This window comes from Conger conger, chromosome 3, assembly GCF_963514075.1.
Source record: "Conger conger chromosome 3, fConCon1.1, whole genome shotgun sequence".
Classification (NCBI taxonomy): Eukaryota; Metazoa; Chordata; class Actinopteri; order Anguilliformes; family Congridae; genus Conger; species Conger conger.
The window spans coordinates 39,789,142-39,805,611 of record NC_083762.1 but is presented as its reverse complement, the minus strand read 5'-3'; the positions used below and the strand labels follow the sequence as shown (position 1 = coordinate 39,805,611).

At 40.8% G+C, this 16,470-nt stretch overlaps 1 protein-coding gene across 1 annotated transcript in view; it reads right to left on the bottom strand.

Annotated features, from left to right (window-relative positions):
• LOC133123472 (potassium voltage-gated channel subfamily H member 7-like) overlaps positions 1–16,470 on the bottom strand; it is a 99,424-nt gene that overhangs the window by 6,986 nt on the left and 75,968 nt on the right. Inside the window, exons 7-13 of the mRNA XM_061233938.1 lie at positions 12,932–13,331; positions 12,303–12,502; positions 8,099–8,351; positions 5,229–5,434; positions 4,781–4,865; positions 4,116–4,328; positions 2,017–2,173 (exon numbers count right to left, since the gene is read on the bottom strand). Of these exons, the coding sequence (XP_061089922.1) occupies positions 2,017–2,173; positions 4,116–4,328; positions 4,781–4,865; positions 5,229–5,434; positions 8,099–8,351; positions 12,303–12,502; positions 12,932–13,331 (1,514 nt within the window). The remainder of the gene's footprint in view (positions 1–2,016; positions 2,174–4,115; positions 4,329–4,780; positions 4,866–5,228; positions 5,435–8,098; positions 8,352–12,302; positions 12,503–12,931; positions 13,332–16,470) is intronic.

Below are 16,470 nucleotides of genomic sequence, written 5' to 3'. Positions count from 1 at the left end.
CACTGCATCTGCAGACCAAGGCTCTCCTTTCAATATTACTTCATTGATGCAGTGTCCTTTATGAGAAAAAAAAACATTCCTAACAAGCATTAAACTTGCAGACCAATGTATCCTTCTAGTGAGTTTCATCATCATCTTTCAGCTTCTGTATCAACATTCTTAATGACCCTAATGAGTTTATGTTTTTGTTTTGGAGATACATTTTTTTTTTGCTAGTAGTTGTCAAGTATAAGCAGTCCATTGCAATTCCACAACTGCAATTCTAAGCATTGAGCATGTAGCTTGGCTGCAAGGGATGAAATGTGTTGCTTCTACTGTTTCATGCGTTTATATGGATGGGAAATTATTTGTGTTTTTCTGTTGGGTACATTTGAGCATGTCACTGTGTAATCCTGTTAGGTACTTTATGCACTCATTATTAGATGCCAAGTATGCCCCTCAGCTTACTGTCAGAACAAATCTGTTAAGGAATGTAACATGACTACTTCAGTATATTTAAAAACACATTAATTGGCTTGCATTTAGATCACTCAGTACACGCCGCCTCCTGTTTCTCATTTCCTGAAACTGCTGCCAAGTCGGTTGAACTTACAGAGCATGGCTCATACTTTGCAGTTTGCTAGGTAAAACTGGCAAAGAAATTGGCCAGAACATGTGCAGACCTTTAGCTTTAATGTGAGGGTATTTACTTCTAAATCGGGTGAACGGTGGAGACCCTTAAATTGGGGTAAATATGTATAAAAAGGGCTGTAATTCCTACACCGTTCACCAAATTTAGATCTAAGTTTGTATACCCTCAAATTAAAGCTGAATGTCTGCACGTTGAGCCCATATGCATTATGTACTTCCAACTCCAATATCCTGTGTTAGACAGCTAAAGTAACAATAACTTTGTCCAAATATTTATGGACCTGACTGTATGTACAGTATATGGCTACCCGATAAAAGTAGCCAATTGAAGAATGAGGTACTGAACCATAAATATAATTAAAAATGTACTATTTAAAACCAGACAGTAGTGAAAATAATAATTATAATTCCATTCTCAGGTATAGTTGCTATCTTTGTTACCAGAGTGGGCTTCTTGTGCTTGCAAATATTTCAGCACAATTTTTCCAATTGCAGCCTTTTACTAAACCCAAGAAATACAGGAGAGGCACACTTAGATAGAACCACAGTATTGGCAGAAGGCAGCGGAAGTGAACTGGCGGGTCAGGGGAAGCCGAGTGGGAAATGTGTTGCAGCCTGGGAAGAGGACGTGTGCTGAGGCAGGATTCTGCCAGCGCTGTGTCACCTGCTTTCATTTTTTTCATTTTTTGCTGTGATCATCGCTGCTAAAAATACCACCTGCTCTTCGTCTGTCTCCTCAAGCGCCGCAAAGCAAAGACCAGCTTTGCAGAAGCAGTTTGTTATTTTCGCCTTTCTCTGCTTAATCGTCTGCTTTTGGGAAAGAATAAGTGAGGTTGATGCGGTTAGGTATTTACCCCGGAACGAGGTTTCTGTTGCCTCGGGCTACATTTGTAGCAGTGTGCTGCTATCTTTCAGACCCAACCAAACCAGAGCGTAACAGCAGTTAATGCAGAGCTGTTTAGACCTTGAAGCTGTGTGTTCTGCCTCTAAGCTCTTTAATGGCTGCTTTTATTATCCAGGGAGACACAGGTGGACGTTAATTAAAGGTACACTGTGCACTGACGCCGAGTTGTTGTTCAAGCAGTTTGTTCTTCAAGCAGTTTTTAAAACACAGAATAGCTTGCTGAAAAATAGTAGAAGCAGATAACTGGCATGTACTAGCACTTGTTGTTTTGTGAGTCTGAAGTAAGTGAAATGCCCTGTTGTCCTTGTTAAACTTTCACATATCTTTTCACGAGGAGGGGCGCGTATACTGGATACGCATTAATTACCTAGTACCTGGGGAATTACAATGCGAACGGTGAAACTACTTATCAAGCAAACGGCGAGAATAGACCTAGATTATTTACAACGCGGCGTGTGTGGAGCATGACCCTCGTTCTTCACCTGTTCAGGTGTTCCTGCAGCAGGTCCAAGCGGTGCTCCACTTCCCCGTACGTGATCTCGCTCTCGGTCTCGTCCGCGACCCTTGCGTCTTCCAACTGCGCCGATTCTTCCAGGTCTTCCCCGGGCTTCTCGCAAGACCATCCCTCAGTGCGCAGATCTGCCGGAGGAAACATGCAAACAAATGCAACGGAGGTCTCGCATGCGGGTCTGCTGCCATTAATCACTCACACGCAAGCCGCCCAACTAGAGCGCTATTAATCTTCCCCGGGGCAGTTTCGCTTTGGCCCCGCCGTTAGTAATTCATTAGTTTTGTGTCGCCTGAGGACTTTGCAGCGTTGGAGAGGGTGCAGCGGAGGCCCAGTGTATGACCAGAACACACAGGCCCAGTTGGATTATCTGAAGCAGACACCTGCAAAGGCCTGACACTGATCAATGTGACCAATTGTGCTCGGTGGGTCTGGACGGTCGACTGGACAGTTCTTTTATAATTGTGCTAAAAAGCCTGGCTATGAGCCGATATCTCCGACATAAGAAACACTATATTCCTTTGTGTCACCCGGACATTTGTCACTTATGGATTTAAAAGGGATAAAAGGGAAAGAGGAAACGTTAATTAGGGAAGTTTGGCCTGATGGGCCTAAAGCTGCTCGGCAGTTAAAACAGCACAAAAGAGCCAGATGTTAAAACGGCCCTGCTGGGAGTAATGCGGTAATAAAATGATTTAGGGCAAGAATCACCCACTGCTGTGTCAATCCAATTTCATAGCCCTTTCGTGAACTCATTACGTTCAACTGTGACTCACATTGTGTGTGTGTGTTCATATTTGGGTTTGAGTGAGTGCTTTATAAGCATCTATTGTTTATAATCAATCTCAACAAAAATCTCAGCATTTTCTATGTAAAAAAAGTTACGTTTCGCATCTTTCACAACACTAAACATGCCATATCTCAAAATAATGCTTCCCACGTTTCCTTACAAGTAGAAAGGATTTATCTGCTAAAATCTTGTTTAAAATCCTTCTTGTTTGCAGTTGTTTGTGTGACTGTGAAGTGCCACTTTGGAATTGAACTGTTTGAGAATAAGCAAACATACAATAACTACCATAGCTGTGGATATCTATTTAATCACTCATGGAATTGCCACAAAAAGTTGAAAGAATAAACGCTTTTCTTAAGCATACTATTTCTATATTTGTTAACTAAAGTGCCTCCTAAAGCGGGTGGCATGGTGGTGTTGTGCTATCGCCTCACAGCAAGACAGTACCGATTTTGTGGAGTTGGCAGTGGGTTTCTTCTATGTGAGACATGCAGGTTAATGTAATTGGAGAGTCTATTTGTCCTCAGGGTATGAATATGTGAGTGAATGATGTGTTGGCCCTGCAACGGATTAATGACCTTTCCAGGGGGGTATTCCTGCATTTCACCCACTGTCTCCTGGGATAGGCTCCGGCACCCTCCACCCCCCCCACAGCCATGACCGGTAAATGGTTTAGAGAATGGATGGATGATTTCCTCGGGTCTTCTCAGCCTCAGCGTTATAAATTCAGCAATATTTAAATACAATTCAAGCCATCCAATGTCTGCCTTAAAAGATTTAAGAGGGCCGCTTCTCCATTTTGGCTAGTGTCATTTGTCACTGGCGCTCACACCCTGCGCATACTTCAGCCCCACGGACAGGAGTAGCATCACATACAGACAGGCTCACTGAGTCTAATCTGGCTGTGATGGGACTAAAGTTGAGTTTCCGAATCACCACCCATCACGATAAAGCGCATGACAAAAGCCATAGAAAGTGCTAGCAGTGGAGAAACCACAGCTTGATATCTGTAACTGGTGCAGCTTTATGACACAAATAATAGTTTTTTTTAATATCTTTGCCTAAATCTTTTGCCTAAACCATGGCCTCCCTATCTTAATTTTTATTGCAGCAACCCTATAGACTGCTTCCTATGGGTCTTTTTGTATCTGATAAGCAAATAAATCATTTTAATTTTAAATGTATGTGTACAGGTGAGTATGAATGTTATAAGGCACCCCAAGCCCTTCAGGAGCAGTGACTTGAAGTCTAAGTACTAAAACAGAAACCTTTGAAAGACACACTCTGGGCCAAGCTGTCTCTTGCCGGGACGGTCTTGTTGTCATCGAGATCGAGTCCCAGGGTGTGGTCCCGCACTGAGGGGTATCCCATGATCCCCGAGCATAGGGGCCTCTCCTCCTCGGCGGAGTCTTTCTTTTCCTCTGATGTGCTCTTTGAAGACGGGTACAGCTGCTTCTCCTTATCGGCGTCATTCTCCGCCTCCTTGCTCTTCCCGCCTGTGAAACAGAGTCGGTGAAAGGCTCACTGCAACACAAGCTTCTGCAGGGAAGGACATTCGGTGCGAAATATCAATAACGGGTAAACTGCACTCCAGAGAGCTTGGCTCCTTTACACTGAGCAATGACTAGGACAGCGGTTGCCTGTGTGTGTCTGTAATGGAGTGGTAAATCACTTAAGCATTATACATTTTTCATAATTAATAGTAGTATGATTGTCCACGTTAATTCCTGCTGTACCTGCAGAACTATCATTTATATTGGTAGCTAGATAGCTGTCATATTTCAGAAATAAATATTTGTTGTGAAGGTGAGGGCTTGCGTGTGACTGCAGTCTTGATTTTCCTTGGTTTTGCTTCACTCTTAACATATTAACCACTGATTTTGTGTTTAATTCTGTCATTGAATATTCCATCACAGTAAAATAAAAAATACAATGAAGTGTAACCAACCTGAAGAGGATTTTCGTCTAAAGGAAATTCTCCTTCTACATTTAAAGTCTTCCCCATCTGAATCGCTTGCTTGTGAATAGCTAGTCTGCACAAGCACAAATACGCAGCGTCATTACATACACCACAATACTGAAGACACATACATGTCATTAATTTATGATATAATCCTAAACCATGGACGGTGCAGTATTCAATGTATAAAAAAGTGTGCAGTATGGTCTAGGCCACTCCTATAGGTTCCTATATGCCACTGGTCTTTACTCCTGGTCCTGGAACTGCTTTATTTGATCAATTAAGTTCTAAGTAACTACAAAAACCAGCACACCCTGTGGTTCTGTATCACCAAGAGTGAGGACCACTGCTATATGCATTTACTATATTGGGTCAAAACAGTGCTGTGTCAGGGGAAGCCTGAAACTTGATGAAAAATGTCTCTTTATGAACATACTTTTGCATTAATGTCTCTCAGATTGAACGTGAGCTCCAGGTTGGTCAAGAAGTGGTCAGCAAACTCTGGATACATGTCCAGCACTTCCAGAAGTTCCTCCCTCTGGATTGTGTGTAGGTCGCAGTAGCTCAGTGCTCTAACGTCTGCGTTAGACTTCCCAGGCTTAGCATAGAGATGGATCATTTCCCCAAAGATATCATTTTTTCCTGGAAAGGAGAGCAGAGTTCAGGCAGGGTCCCCACAGTGTGCAGTATGACACCTGATACAAATCTGTCTGCAGGCAACAGCAGTGTGGTTTCTCTCTCTGAACATTATCAGTACCAGTGCGGTTTTCTCTGAGCATTATTAGTACCAGTCTGGTTATTTATGTGAGCATTATCAGTACCAGTGTGATTCTCTCTGTGAGCATTATCAGTACCAGTGTGGCTCTCTATGTGAGCATTATCAGTATCAGTGTGGCTCTCTCTGTGAGCATTATCAGTACCAGTGTGGCTCTCTATGTGAGCATTATCAGTATCAGTGTGGCTCTCTCTGTGAGCATTATCAGTACCAGTGTGGCTCTCTCTGTGAGCATTATCAGTACCAGTGTGGCTCTCTGTGAGCATTATCACTGCTAGTGTGGTTCTCTAATACAGTGACTATTACAATACAGACTACTCTGAAAGACACAGTTGCAGGAAGCCCTGTGCCCTAAAGCAGGGAGACTTCCAATGGAACTTTATACCTGCAGTCTAAAGGGAATATTATACAGCTCAAGTTTTTGCTGGTGCCAGTGTCTTGTCATGGTTGGCTTTTCCATTTGTACAAGGCCAGGCAGCAGCATGAGTACGATCTGACCTACATAGAGTGACCGTAGGGCCCCTCATCATCAAAGCTTCACACCTGGCATATACTGCAGCACCACTACAGCACAGGAGAGACTCAGGTCAGCGCAACATGCGTGTGTGTAAGGAAAAAGAGCCTTGCACTACCACTTACATTATTACATTTAAGTAATTCTGTTTTTATCAAAAGGATTTACAGTTGATTAGACTAAGCAGGGGACAATGTGGGCTTAAGTGCCTTGCTCAAGGGCCCAACGGCTGTGTAGAACTTATCATGGCTACACCGGGGCTTGAACCACCAACCTTCTGGGATTTACCCAACGGAAAGGAAGTCAACCTCTGAGGGGCTAGTTCCGGCCACAGATTCTTTTACGGGCAGTTTTATTGGAAACAAACACGAGTTTGCGTATGAGCTAGGCGCATTCTGGCTACAATTTGCAGCTTTGCGGAGAGCTGGTGCTCTCCTATCAGTTTTATATATAAATACAATTAATTAATTACATTTATGAATGCAAAAAAAAAAAAGATCCGCTGTGTAACTTTTTCCGAAAAGAATAATCCCTTTGCGTCACTGGGCAATGTTGTGCTTGCGATTTGCAGGTTCTACCTGACCCCATTACATCAGTAGCCTCGCCAAAGCCTATTCATTCTGTGAAAAATGGGCCGTTTAAATAAGGCTTAGCCCGCTACACCTGCCTGCCTCTCTGTGTGACACAGACGGGAGAGATATCCCCTAATTACATCCTGGAGTTGTCAATAACACTGCGGAGTAGCAGCTGCAGCTGCTGCCGCTGCTGTCCTCTCTTGCACCTCTTCGCAGAGAGCTGACAATTAAGCAGAAGTAATAAAAGATCCAAAATCTTTCCCTCTCCTCATCTCTCCACCTCTTCGCTCCTGCCTTCTTCTAAAAAAAGACCTGCTGCAGAGCTATGCAGTGGCAGTTGTTACGCAGCGTTCTGTGAAGATGCCAGGTTTTTCCACGAGAGGCCGCCTAATAAAAATGTCGTGCCTCCCCATTAGCCCGACGAACTGCTAATACTTTAAATGGCAGGCCCTGAGTGTTCTCTCTCTGCCCCTCAACCGTGGGAGTAGGAGTAAAGCAGTCATCCAACAGTAGGGTGAGCCGTCTAACGAGCAATATGTGAGCCTGGTGCTAACAGAACCGCGGCGGCTTCCTGAAAATTCTGTTGACTAAACAACATGTTAAATGTGGCGGGTACATACACACGAGCAGCAGGAGGGGAACTGGGAGATGTGGCTGTATACCAGCTTGCTCTTTTCGCTGCCCCCATACACCCCCTCCACCAGCACCAAGAGTGGTTAGCTTTTTATTTTTTACATGTGAGTAAATCTGCTTTCAGCTTGAGAGATCTTTGTTTATATATCCCCCCTCCCCCGCCCTGAAACCTGCTAGGCTGCATCACAGCTTTTCACTGGGGAACACATACCTTTTCCCTTAGTTAATCTCCTTCTTCCCATATTAGCAAAGTGTATCTGTCACATATGCAGCTCTCCACAGACCCCAAAGGACTAGGTTCACTTAGCTCCAGCTAATAACTGTGTGCACAAACTGTGATAATTTATCATTCCTGACATTCTCGGTTTTAATGACAAGTTCAATTAAGAATGCACAATCAAACATGAGGCAGATTGAAATATTCATGTTCCAGCTGTGTGCATTTGGAAGCATCAGTCATACAAAGTACAATATTTACACAACATTAGCGTAATTTCAGAACAAATCTTTCCATCTGCACTTAAACAGTGTGTTTATATAACAACATTAACAGGCAGCTTTTCCATGGCTGTGATCCAAGTGGAATAAAAGAACCATATAGCCAGGATTAGAAGTGCAAAATGAGATGCAATTAAAATCTGAAGTATGGAAGATACTTCATTGTTTCGGAACACAGAGTTAAAAATAATGGTCAGATACTATCATTATTATTACTCATGAAACAACTGCATGGCTGAATGGTCTGATAAAGGGAGATGAACCACAACTATCTCCAGAAAGGACTACCAAAGGCGTGAGAAAGGGCTTACCCAAAATCGCCACCACAATGTCGTCCTTCAGAATCTCGATGGACCCACGGGACAGGAAGTAGAGCGCAGTGAGGACATCCCCACCGTGCACCAGTGTGTCACCAGGAGGGGCGTGGGTGGTCTTAAACCGCATGGCCAGGGCGCGCAGGCAGCCCTTGGTCGCCCCCCGGAAGGCCTTGCATTGCTGCAGCAGGCTTTTGTTGAGGTGCAGGCAGATGTCAGCCTGCAGGCACTCTGGAAAGCCCTTTAAGACCTGCAAACCACAAGGTTGAAGCAGAAGCGGCAGCCACCAGGGATGTGAGATTCATACGAGGTAACCTCCACATTTGCAGTCAGGGTGATGGGCTTTTCTTGAGATTTGGAAACCTTGCACAGGCAGTTCAAAAACACTGGATTTTTTGCCGGTTGTCAGTTTTTTTCCTTTACAAAAATTTTAAACAACTACATTGCATCCAGCAGGGATTCATCACATGATTACCCTTTTTATAAGAGGTGGGTAAGGAGGGCCATATCTATTTCTGGTTTTCATGCCAACTTCTGGTCTTAATTATTTCATTAGCCCTAACATTTATACCATCTTAGCAACATTTCTTGATAAGAGCATGAATGACAGCAACATACTATTCTCCCAATAACCAACAGAGGGGTCATCAGAGGAACCTCAACTGAGTTAAACCTACAGTATCCTGACTTCAGGCTAACTATGTTCTGGTAATGTACTCATGGTCATTGCTGGCTCATGCCCATATTCCAGATTTTTGGTAAGTAATATTTGACTGTAGCTGACATGGTATTCACTCTTTCAAATAACAATCCAAATTGTAATCCAAATATATATTTGGATGGATTTCTAAAGTGAGGCAACAAGAATCAGTTAATTGCTTATTTACCCACTCAAGTGCACAAGGGAAAACCCACACAAACACCTACAGGTGCTTCAACACAGAATGTGCTTTTGTGAGAATCATTGTTTGGGAAGTGAAATGATTTAAATATTTCAGGAGTTATCCCGGCTATGTTAGATTGTAGTGTTGGAATTTTGCATACAATGTGGTACCTAATGAAACCTAGTCTGAAACAAGTTTAGTTTATTCAAAAGTTGTTTTCGTATTCTGTAATTTTGTAACGTATTGCTATAAGGGAGGTTGTCTTAACTCTTTCTTACTAGAGTTTTATGCATAGTTGTGAGTTAATTGGTTGGTTATGAGTAAACAGTCACATGGAGCTTGTTAATTGTGTGTAATACAGTATATCTGAATTGCAATATTAAATCATCTAAATCATAACAAAAAACTTACCCCTATGAGGATCAAATCATCTGGAATAAACTTTTACAAATCAATAAATACAGTTTGTATGTGACACATTTTCTGACTTGGCAGATAAAAAATAGAACCTGTCACCAAATGGTACATTTTGCATTTGTGTTTAAACAATGATAGATTCTATTCAGGGTTTTAGAATGCACTGGTGTCTGTAATGGAAACTTTTCTTTTGACAATAAGCAATGGTGAAAAGATTTGAAAAGGAAAGGTCTGGTGGCATTTGAAGTGCATTTTTCAAGTGCATATGGCAAGTATCTCTCTGAAGCCCACACATCCATAACCTACATATTTAAAACCTTGGCATTGTTCAGATGCACAATTTATTCAGTCTTGCACAGCAGAATCAAAAAGTAATGGCAGCAGGTTTGACTGCACTGACCTCATTCAGCCGTGCAAAAGCAACCATGGTCAGCCACACGCAAGTTAATATGTGAACAATTCTATCATAATCAGTCGTAAATCGTGACGGCCAATTTCACATGAATCAATGTTTATGTAAGAATGTTCATTTTTGGCTGTTTTAGGCTTTCATCTTCATTTTGTAGAATGGTATCTTGGCTTTCATAATCTACATGTCTTAATGCCAAATTCAGAGTGAAAATATAGTTTTTAAGCTTTTACATGCAAGTTGCCAAAGTCAAAGTAATTGTTGAGCATTGATTTGACGGCATAGCCAGTTCACAAAAAAACACATCAGCTACGTTCGTGGGTAAATGTTAATGTATTCGCTTTCATGGGCTGTATGTCTAAATGTCAAGAGTAAATATTCAGAGTAAAAATATAGCTTTAAAATGGGTTTATACATGAGATAACAAGTTATAGCCCTGGAATTTCATTCGCCCAGTGTCGGTAATGTAGACTCACTGTGCTCCGAACACCAAGTTAGCTCACAATGTTCAGAACAGTGACATGACAAATAAATAAGAAATTACTTGCAGCTTTGGTTTTTGTGAGTGTAATTACTTCCATTTTCATAAAAACTTGATAGGCTACGAGTCATATACTAAATCCGTTTCTGCATACAGTGACAAAGTAATGCTGCTCCCATGTGACAGTGTGATGGGGAAGCTATTACTAACAGGACACTACGGACAGGGCAGGCTTATATGGCTCAGCCAAAAGTGTTCCTCATAAAATTGTTCACGCAAGTACACACATTGTTTTATATAGACGGTATCAGTTTATTAATGTTATGATTAACCAGATGCTCAGAGATGCTCTTCTGCATACCACTGTTGTAATGCGTGGTTATCTCATCTAAAAGGGTCTTTTTCGCACAATTCTGAGTAAACTCTAGAGACTTTTGATCTCCCAGGAGATCAGCAGTCACATTTTGGAGTCAATACGACTGATTTTGACAGTGCAGGTCACATATGCACATGCAGGGTTCAATGTTAAAGCTGTTTCACACTTGCCCAGCTCGGTAAGTTTGTAAGAAATCTACTTGCCCAAACTATTTTTAAATAAAAGTATATGCACTTCCCTACATTCAACATAATGACTGGAAAAGTTGTATTTTTTATTTATTCCATGGTTTGTAACTTGAAATGTATGAGACAATACAGTACATTCAGTTTTCACAATCATTTACATGAGTGAAGTATTGAACTAAGTCAATCTAATGACTTAAACAGAAACTGCTAGCTAATGAGGCTGTGTTCTTACTTGCTAGCTAGATTAACCATTTCATTTTGTAGCCAATGTTTTACTAACTGCTATAAAATTAGTTAATATGCCTTTTTTTAAAGTCAATAAAGAGTTAATTATTGTGGAAATGAAATGAAATTAAAAGCATACATTTTCCTGCACTGTGTGTCTGCTTTTTAAATTTGGCTTTAACGAATTCTTAAAAAGTGGTAAGATGTCAAATTAACTAATGTGGGCACAGGTCAAGAGTCTACTGTACAAACATTCCATAATTTGTTTCTTTGTCTCTGTAAAGCAATGTAAACATGCCTTTTTTTCTAACACACAAGTGTTAGCTTAGTGGTACCAAAAGGAGATTTGAACTGAATTGTTTATCGGGCAAGTGGTCTAACAGTTTTACAATACCAGATTTTTCTTTCTCCAGGCAAGTGTTTCTATTGAACCTTGGCATGGCGTTCAGCTCAAGACATCGATGAAAACCTGGCATGCAAGTGTGTGGATATCTGTGTGGATCTGTGCTGACACAAATCAGCAGATTATACAAAGAGTAAACAGTGAATCTTTGGCAAATTCTAGCTATCGCAACACCTTGAATGAATAAGTACCAACACTGGATACATTCACAAGGTCATCAACAAGAATTAGAATGAGAATAAGATTTTCCGCTTAAAATAAATATATGACTGAGGTAAGTGCTCTTATGCATTCAGCTACAGAATTAATTAGCATTGTGAGTTATCGTAGAAATAAGTTTTGGAAGATGCAGCTAGTATCTTGGAGAGGAACAAGTTCCCCCAGTAAGTTTTAAATTAAAATAATACCTCCTGCTCTTACCGGAGTGGCGAAGTCATTCCATTTGAAATGAAGCAAACATGGAAAAGAAAAGTGTTTTTAAGTACATTGAACACAAACACAGTAGAATAAGCCTTGCCTTGCAAGCTTGTTCATTGTTAATCTTACGCACTGTACCTAATCTAAAGGGAATAATATTCTCTTATTCATTGTTATATTATTCCCAGCAAAATATCAAAATAATCACTTGCTATTCAAAAGCATAATTTATTAATCAAGTCATGAGTTGTTAACAGACAAAACATAATTAGAGAAAATGACAGAACAGAATGAGAAATGAAGATACCAGGCTCAGTCACTGTACATTGTACAGGTCTTCCACTGTTGAGGGACTGGCTGTAGTTAAGATGGAGGGTGGCTCACGGCTGTAAGACATGTACCATGTTCATGTCGATGCCGTTGGTGTAGGTCCACGCATGCTGGAAGTACTCCTCCAGTCTCTGGCGCAGTGGGTTGGGGATCTGGTGGAAGCGTATGAATTCCTTCACACGTAGCATCTGCAGGTGGTATCTGGCCGTGCCAGAGTAGAGCCGCTGGATGATGGCTGACACATTGCCGAAAATGCTGGCGTACATGAGGGCTGCACAGGAAGGAAGTACAGGGCAAAATTGCAGTCATCGATACAAGCAACTACTTATTCTACCCTGCTGAAAAAACATCTCAAGCTAGGTTTTGGTAGTTGGTTGACCAGTTCAGACTAGCTCCAAGCTTGTTATGGTTTGACCAGCTCAAGCTATGAAAGAGCTGGTAGCTGGTCAACCAGCTAAGCTCAGACAAGCTAATAGCATTAGCTGGGTGACCGGCTCATACCCAGACAAGCTGGTCAAGCTGGCATAGCTGGATTTCACAGCAGGGTACGCAACCATTCCTTGCTGTAATTAATGGGTACAGTCATGGTTTGAGGTTCAGGTGTTGATGCACAGTGGCTGGTTGATGTGTGACCGTAGATTGAAGAACATCTGACTAAAATGACATTCTGACGGAAAAAGGCCAGGAAGCCAAGACTTACAGCCAATCAGCATGACGCATATGGAGAAGATCTTCTCCGAGTTGGTGTTTGGAGAGACGTTGCCGAACCCGACACTTGTGAGGCTGCTGAAGGTGAAGTAAAGTGCAGTGACGTACTTGTCCTTGATGGAGGGCCCAGAGTTTGGGTCGGTGTAATTGTACCTCTTCCCGATGGATACACCCAGGTTATCGAGCCAGCCTATCTTATGCTCCAAGTATGGCTTCTCCACGTTCCCAATGGCATACCATATGCAGGCCAGCCAATGGGCAATCAGTGCGAAAATGCACATCAGCAGCATCAATACAGCCGCGCCGTACTCAGAGTAGCGGTCCAGTTTCCGGGCTACTCGGACTAATCGTAGGAGCCGTGCTGTTTTCAACAGGCCAATCAGAGTGGTTGTCTGAGGAAACAGAAATGTGCACTTCTTATTAGCTGTGTTTTATTCAGGCAGTCAGTCATATCTATTTTCTGCAAAGGTTTTCTTTGCTGAAGCTCTCTGTTATATGTAAACAGTCATGTAGTGCAGTGGACTACAGTACATTACAGAATGCAGAAATCAGGCATAGGCAGTAGACAAAGAATTCTACAGCCTGGAAAAAGGTAGTAGTAGCCCATGCTTTACAGTGTATTGCATAAACAGTGGTTGCATTGTTGTACTTAAAGTAGCTTCAAATATGCAAGTATTATTTGAAAGTATATGGAAGTCAATTACTTACGATGAGTCATTTCTTTATATCATGTTTACACATTTATTTATTTAGTTTAGGCATCATGAAATGGCTGGACTATGCACTAGTCCAGAAGAGACGTAGGCTAGACACTAGGGTTGAGCTGAGTACTCGGATGAAACGAGTATCCAGTACAATTAATTACATTTTTGCAAGCACAAATGCTTTAAGAGTAATTGGATCATTATCTATGATGATCTGAGAATTTACATTTTATTTATTTACTATTTTCAAGGGAGCTATGGATAGGTCTGTCTGCTGAATGAAGGTATGAAGACTACATTTTATTAATTTAGTGACAATCAGTTCCAAAGAGGCTAAATAGATTGTGCCCAAATTGCATGTGCATCTGTGACAAAGTAAATGACAAAATTACTTGTGGCATTTATTAAATTATGTGGCAATGGGAACATTGTTGAATCATGACAACATATGGCAACCACAAATTAACTGCATAGGACAAGTGGAACATATGTTGCAAGTCAAAGCTCACCAACAGGGCCAGATGGACACAGCAGGATACTTGCTAAATACCACAAAGGTACAGTCTCAAAAAGTACCACAGAATCAACACCTCAGTGTTGCCCAGTCGCAACTTTGATTTTAAATGTATTCAGCCTGTTACAGTCTGACGGACTGTGTGTGACACAAATTGTTATCCATTGACGGGGTGTGGGAAGTGGCAAATTAATGAAATGGTGGGCACAAATATGAGCATGGCGGACTATGTACGTACTTGAAATAAAGAGATTGAGGACCAAACAATATGTAGCTTAGGCAGCAGTACAAACGACAAAACAAAAGGACTGGCTATCTAACAGCAAGCGTTGCAAAGAATTGGCTTTTATGCTTCCCATGTTTGACATGGCATGGACTCAGCAAGGCATTACAGATTTGAAACATTTATTGGAGAAAATTTGGAAGCATGATTTGGAAACTCATATTGGAAATAGCATCAATCTGTCAATTCTGGGTAAAGCAAACATAGCTTGATGAAGATAGCTAATCGTAACTCTGTGTAGAGACATAATGAACTTGTAAAGAAAAACCCACTCAGTCACAAATTCTGGATTGTTTTACATTTTGTAGAACACACGAGTTAGCTTTGTGATGGATAGGATGAAATTACCACATCATTACACCTGGGCATGTTTGTAGACTTGGTTGACCAGTTCTCTTTTTTAAAGTAGCAGGTTAGCTGATCACTTGTTTAACATACCGGTCACTAAGTTGCACATCAGAGACCAGTCAAAATAAGCTGCTTGACTATATATTCAGTGTTTATGGAAAATAACTGCCTATAAATGTCAGAACATGTATGTCAGTGCATGTACATACAGTGTACACAAAAGAAACACTAAGATACAAATAAATCACATTTATAGTTTAGCACTGAATATTTAAGTTAAGGACCAACCCAGAACTACTTTGTATTTGTGCAGAAACTTGATGTCAACTTGTGCAGAGAGGTTAAGATATCAACAGGCATTCGAATTCCCAAAACTGCAACCAGGTCCTCAAGTGTCCCCAAGTCTCTCCAAATACAACATATGTGCATATATTTTTGTCCAGACACATAAACGATCAGAAAATCTTATTTTTGATATTAAAACTGATTCTTTGATACAAAATATAAAGAACATTTTATTTGCATATATGTACGTATGTTTTTATAAAGCATGCCCAAAGTGTCCAAAAAGCTCTCCAAAAAAGATCACTCACCGACTGCTTTCTAACCAACTTGCATGACATTTAAAATTGAACTTTATTTCAAAATTAGGCTAACCAGAGCCCTTAGCCCTGTTGGCCAGTGTAACATTATAGGTTTATCTACAGCAAGTTGCATGTTTATGCACGTCTGCTTATTCATTATGCTATGTGAACGCAGCAATGTTCCTAAACTGTCCGTCACCTGAATATGACACATTATATCTTGTTAGAAAGAAAAACCTGGACAATAAGCTTACCCTGTTTTACATTAGTTTGGTACTGAACTAGCAATGCATTTATACAACACCAAGAAGCAGTTCAAGACAACATTCACTTACAGTAGGTAAAATCCAGGCAAATATATAGTTTTCTTGAAAATGCATAACAGATTATGAAATAAACTTCAACATAGTCAGAAAACAGTCGTAGCTTCATAACCAGGTGGGATATTTGGTTCCATAAATATGTCTGTATTAAATAATTTGCAAAACAAATTTATATTTCTACCAACCCGAAAATATGTTGGCCAGACGTGTGATAAAAGTGAGCTAAGAAAAAAACTACTTCTGAATCGTATATTTTTGTTCTTATATTGGAACATGATTTTTTTGATGTAGAGAAATGGTAAATTGTTTTTTTACAGATTAAACAGGTAGATAACCACTCATCCAATCCCACATATTTTTCACTAAATGTCAGTACAGGCTTGCGATGTGGTTCAGTTGGTGAGCCCCATTGTATGAAAAATAAATAATTTTAACTTTCAAAAAAATAAGTGAAACTTGAGTATCTCCAAGTTTGTAAACCGTGGCGGTTAAACATCTAAACTGATGTTCTCGCTAGCTTGAGTCTTTTTAACAATCTGGCACCACTGTTTTTATTATTACGTTGTTTTTGTATTCTATATTGTATTCAATAAATATGAACACAACAATAATTGGAGACGTCAATGACTCAACCACAAGGGGGCAAAGTGGATAGGGTTAATGGTATCTCATCTCTCTACCACATAAAAATTAGCCGTTAAAAGTGAACAGACACAACAATTGTGAGGGTCAACGATTTTCCGATTTACAGTATATCTGATTGATATCTACATGA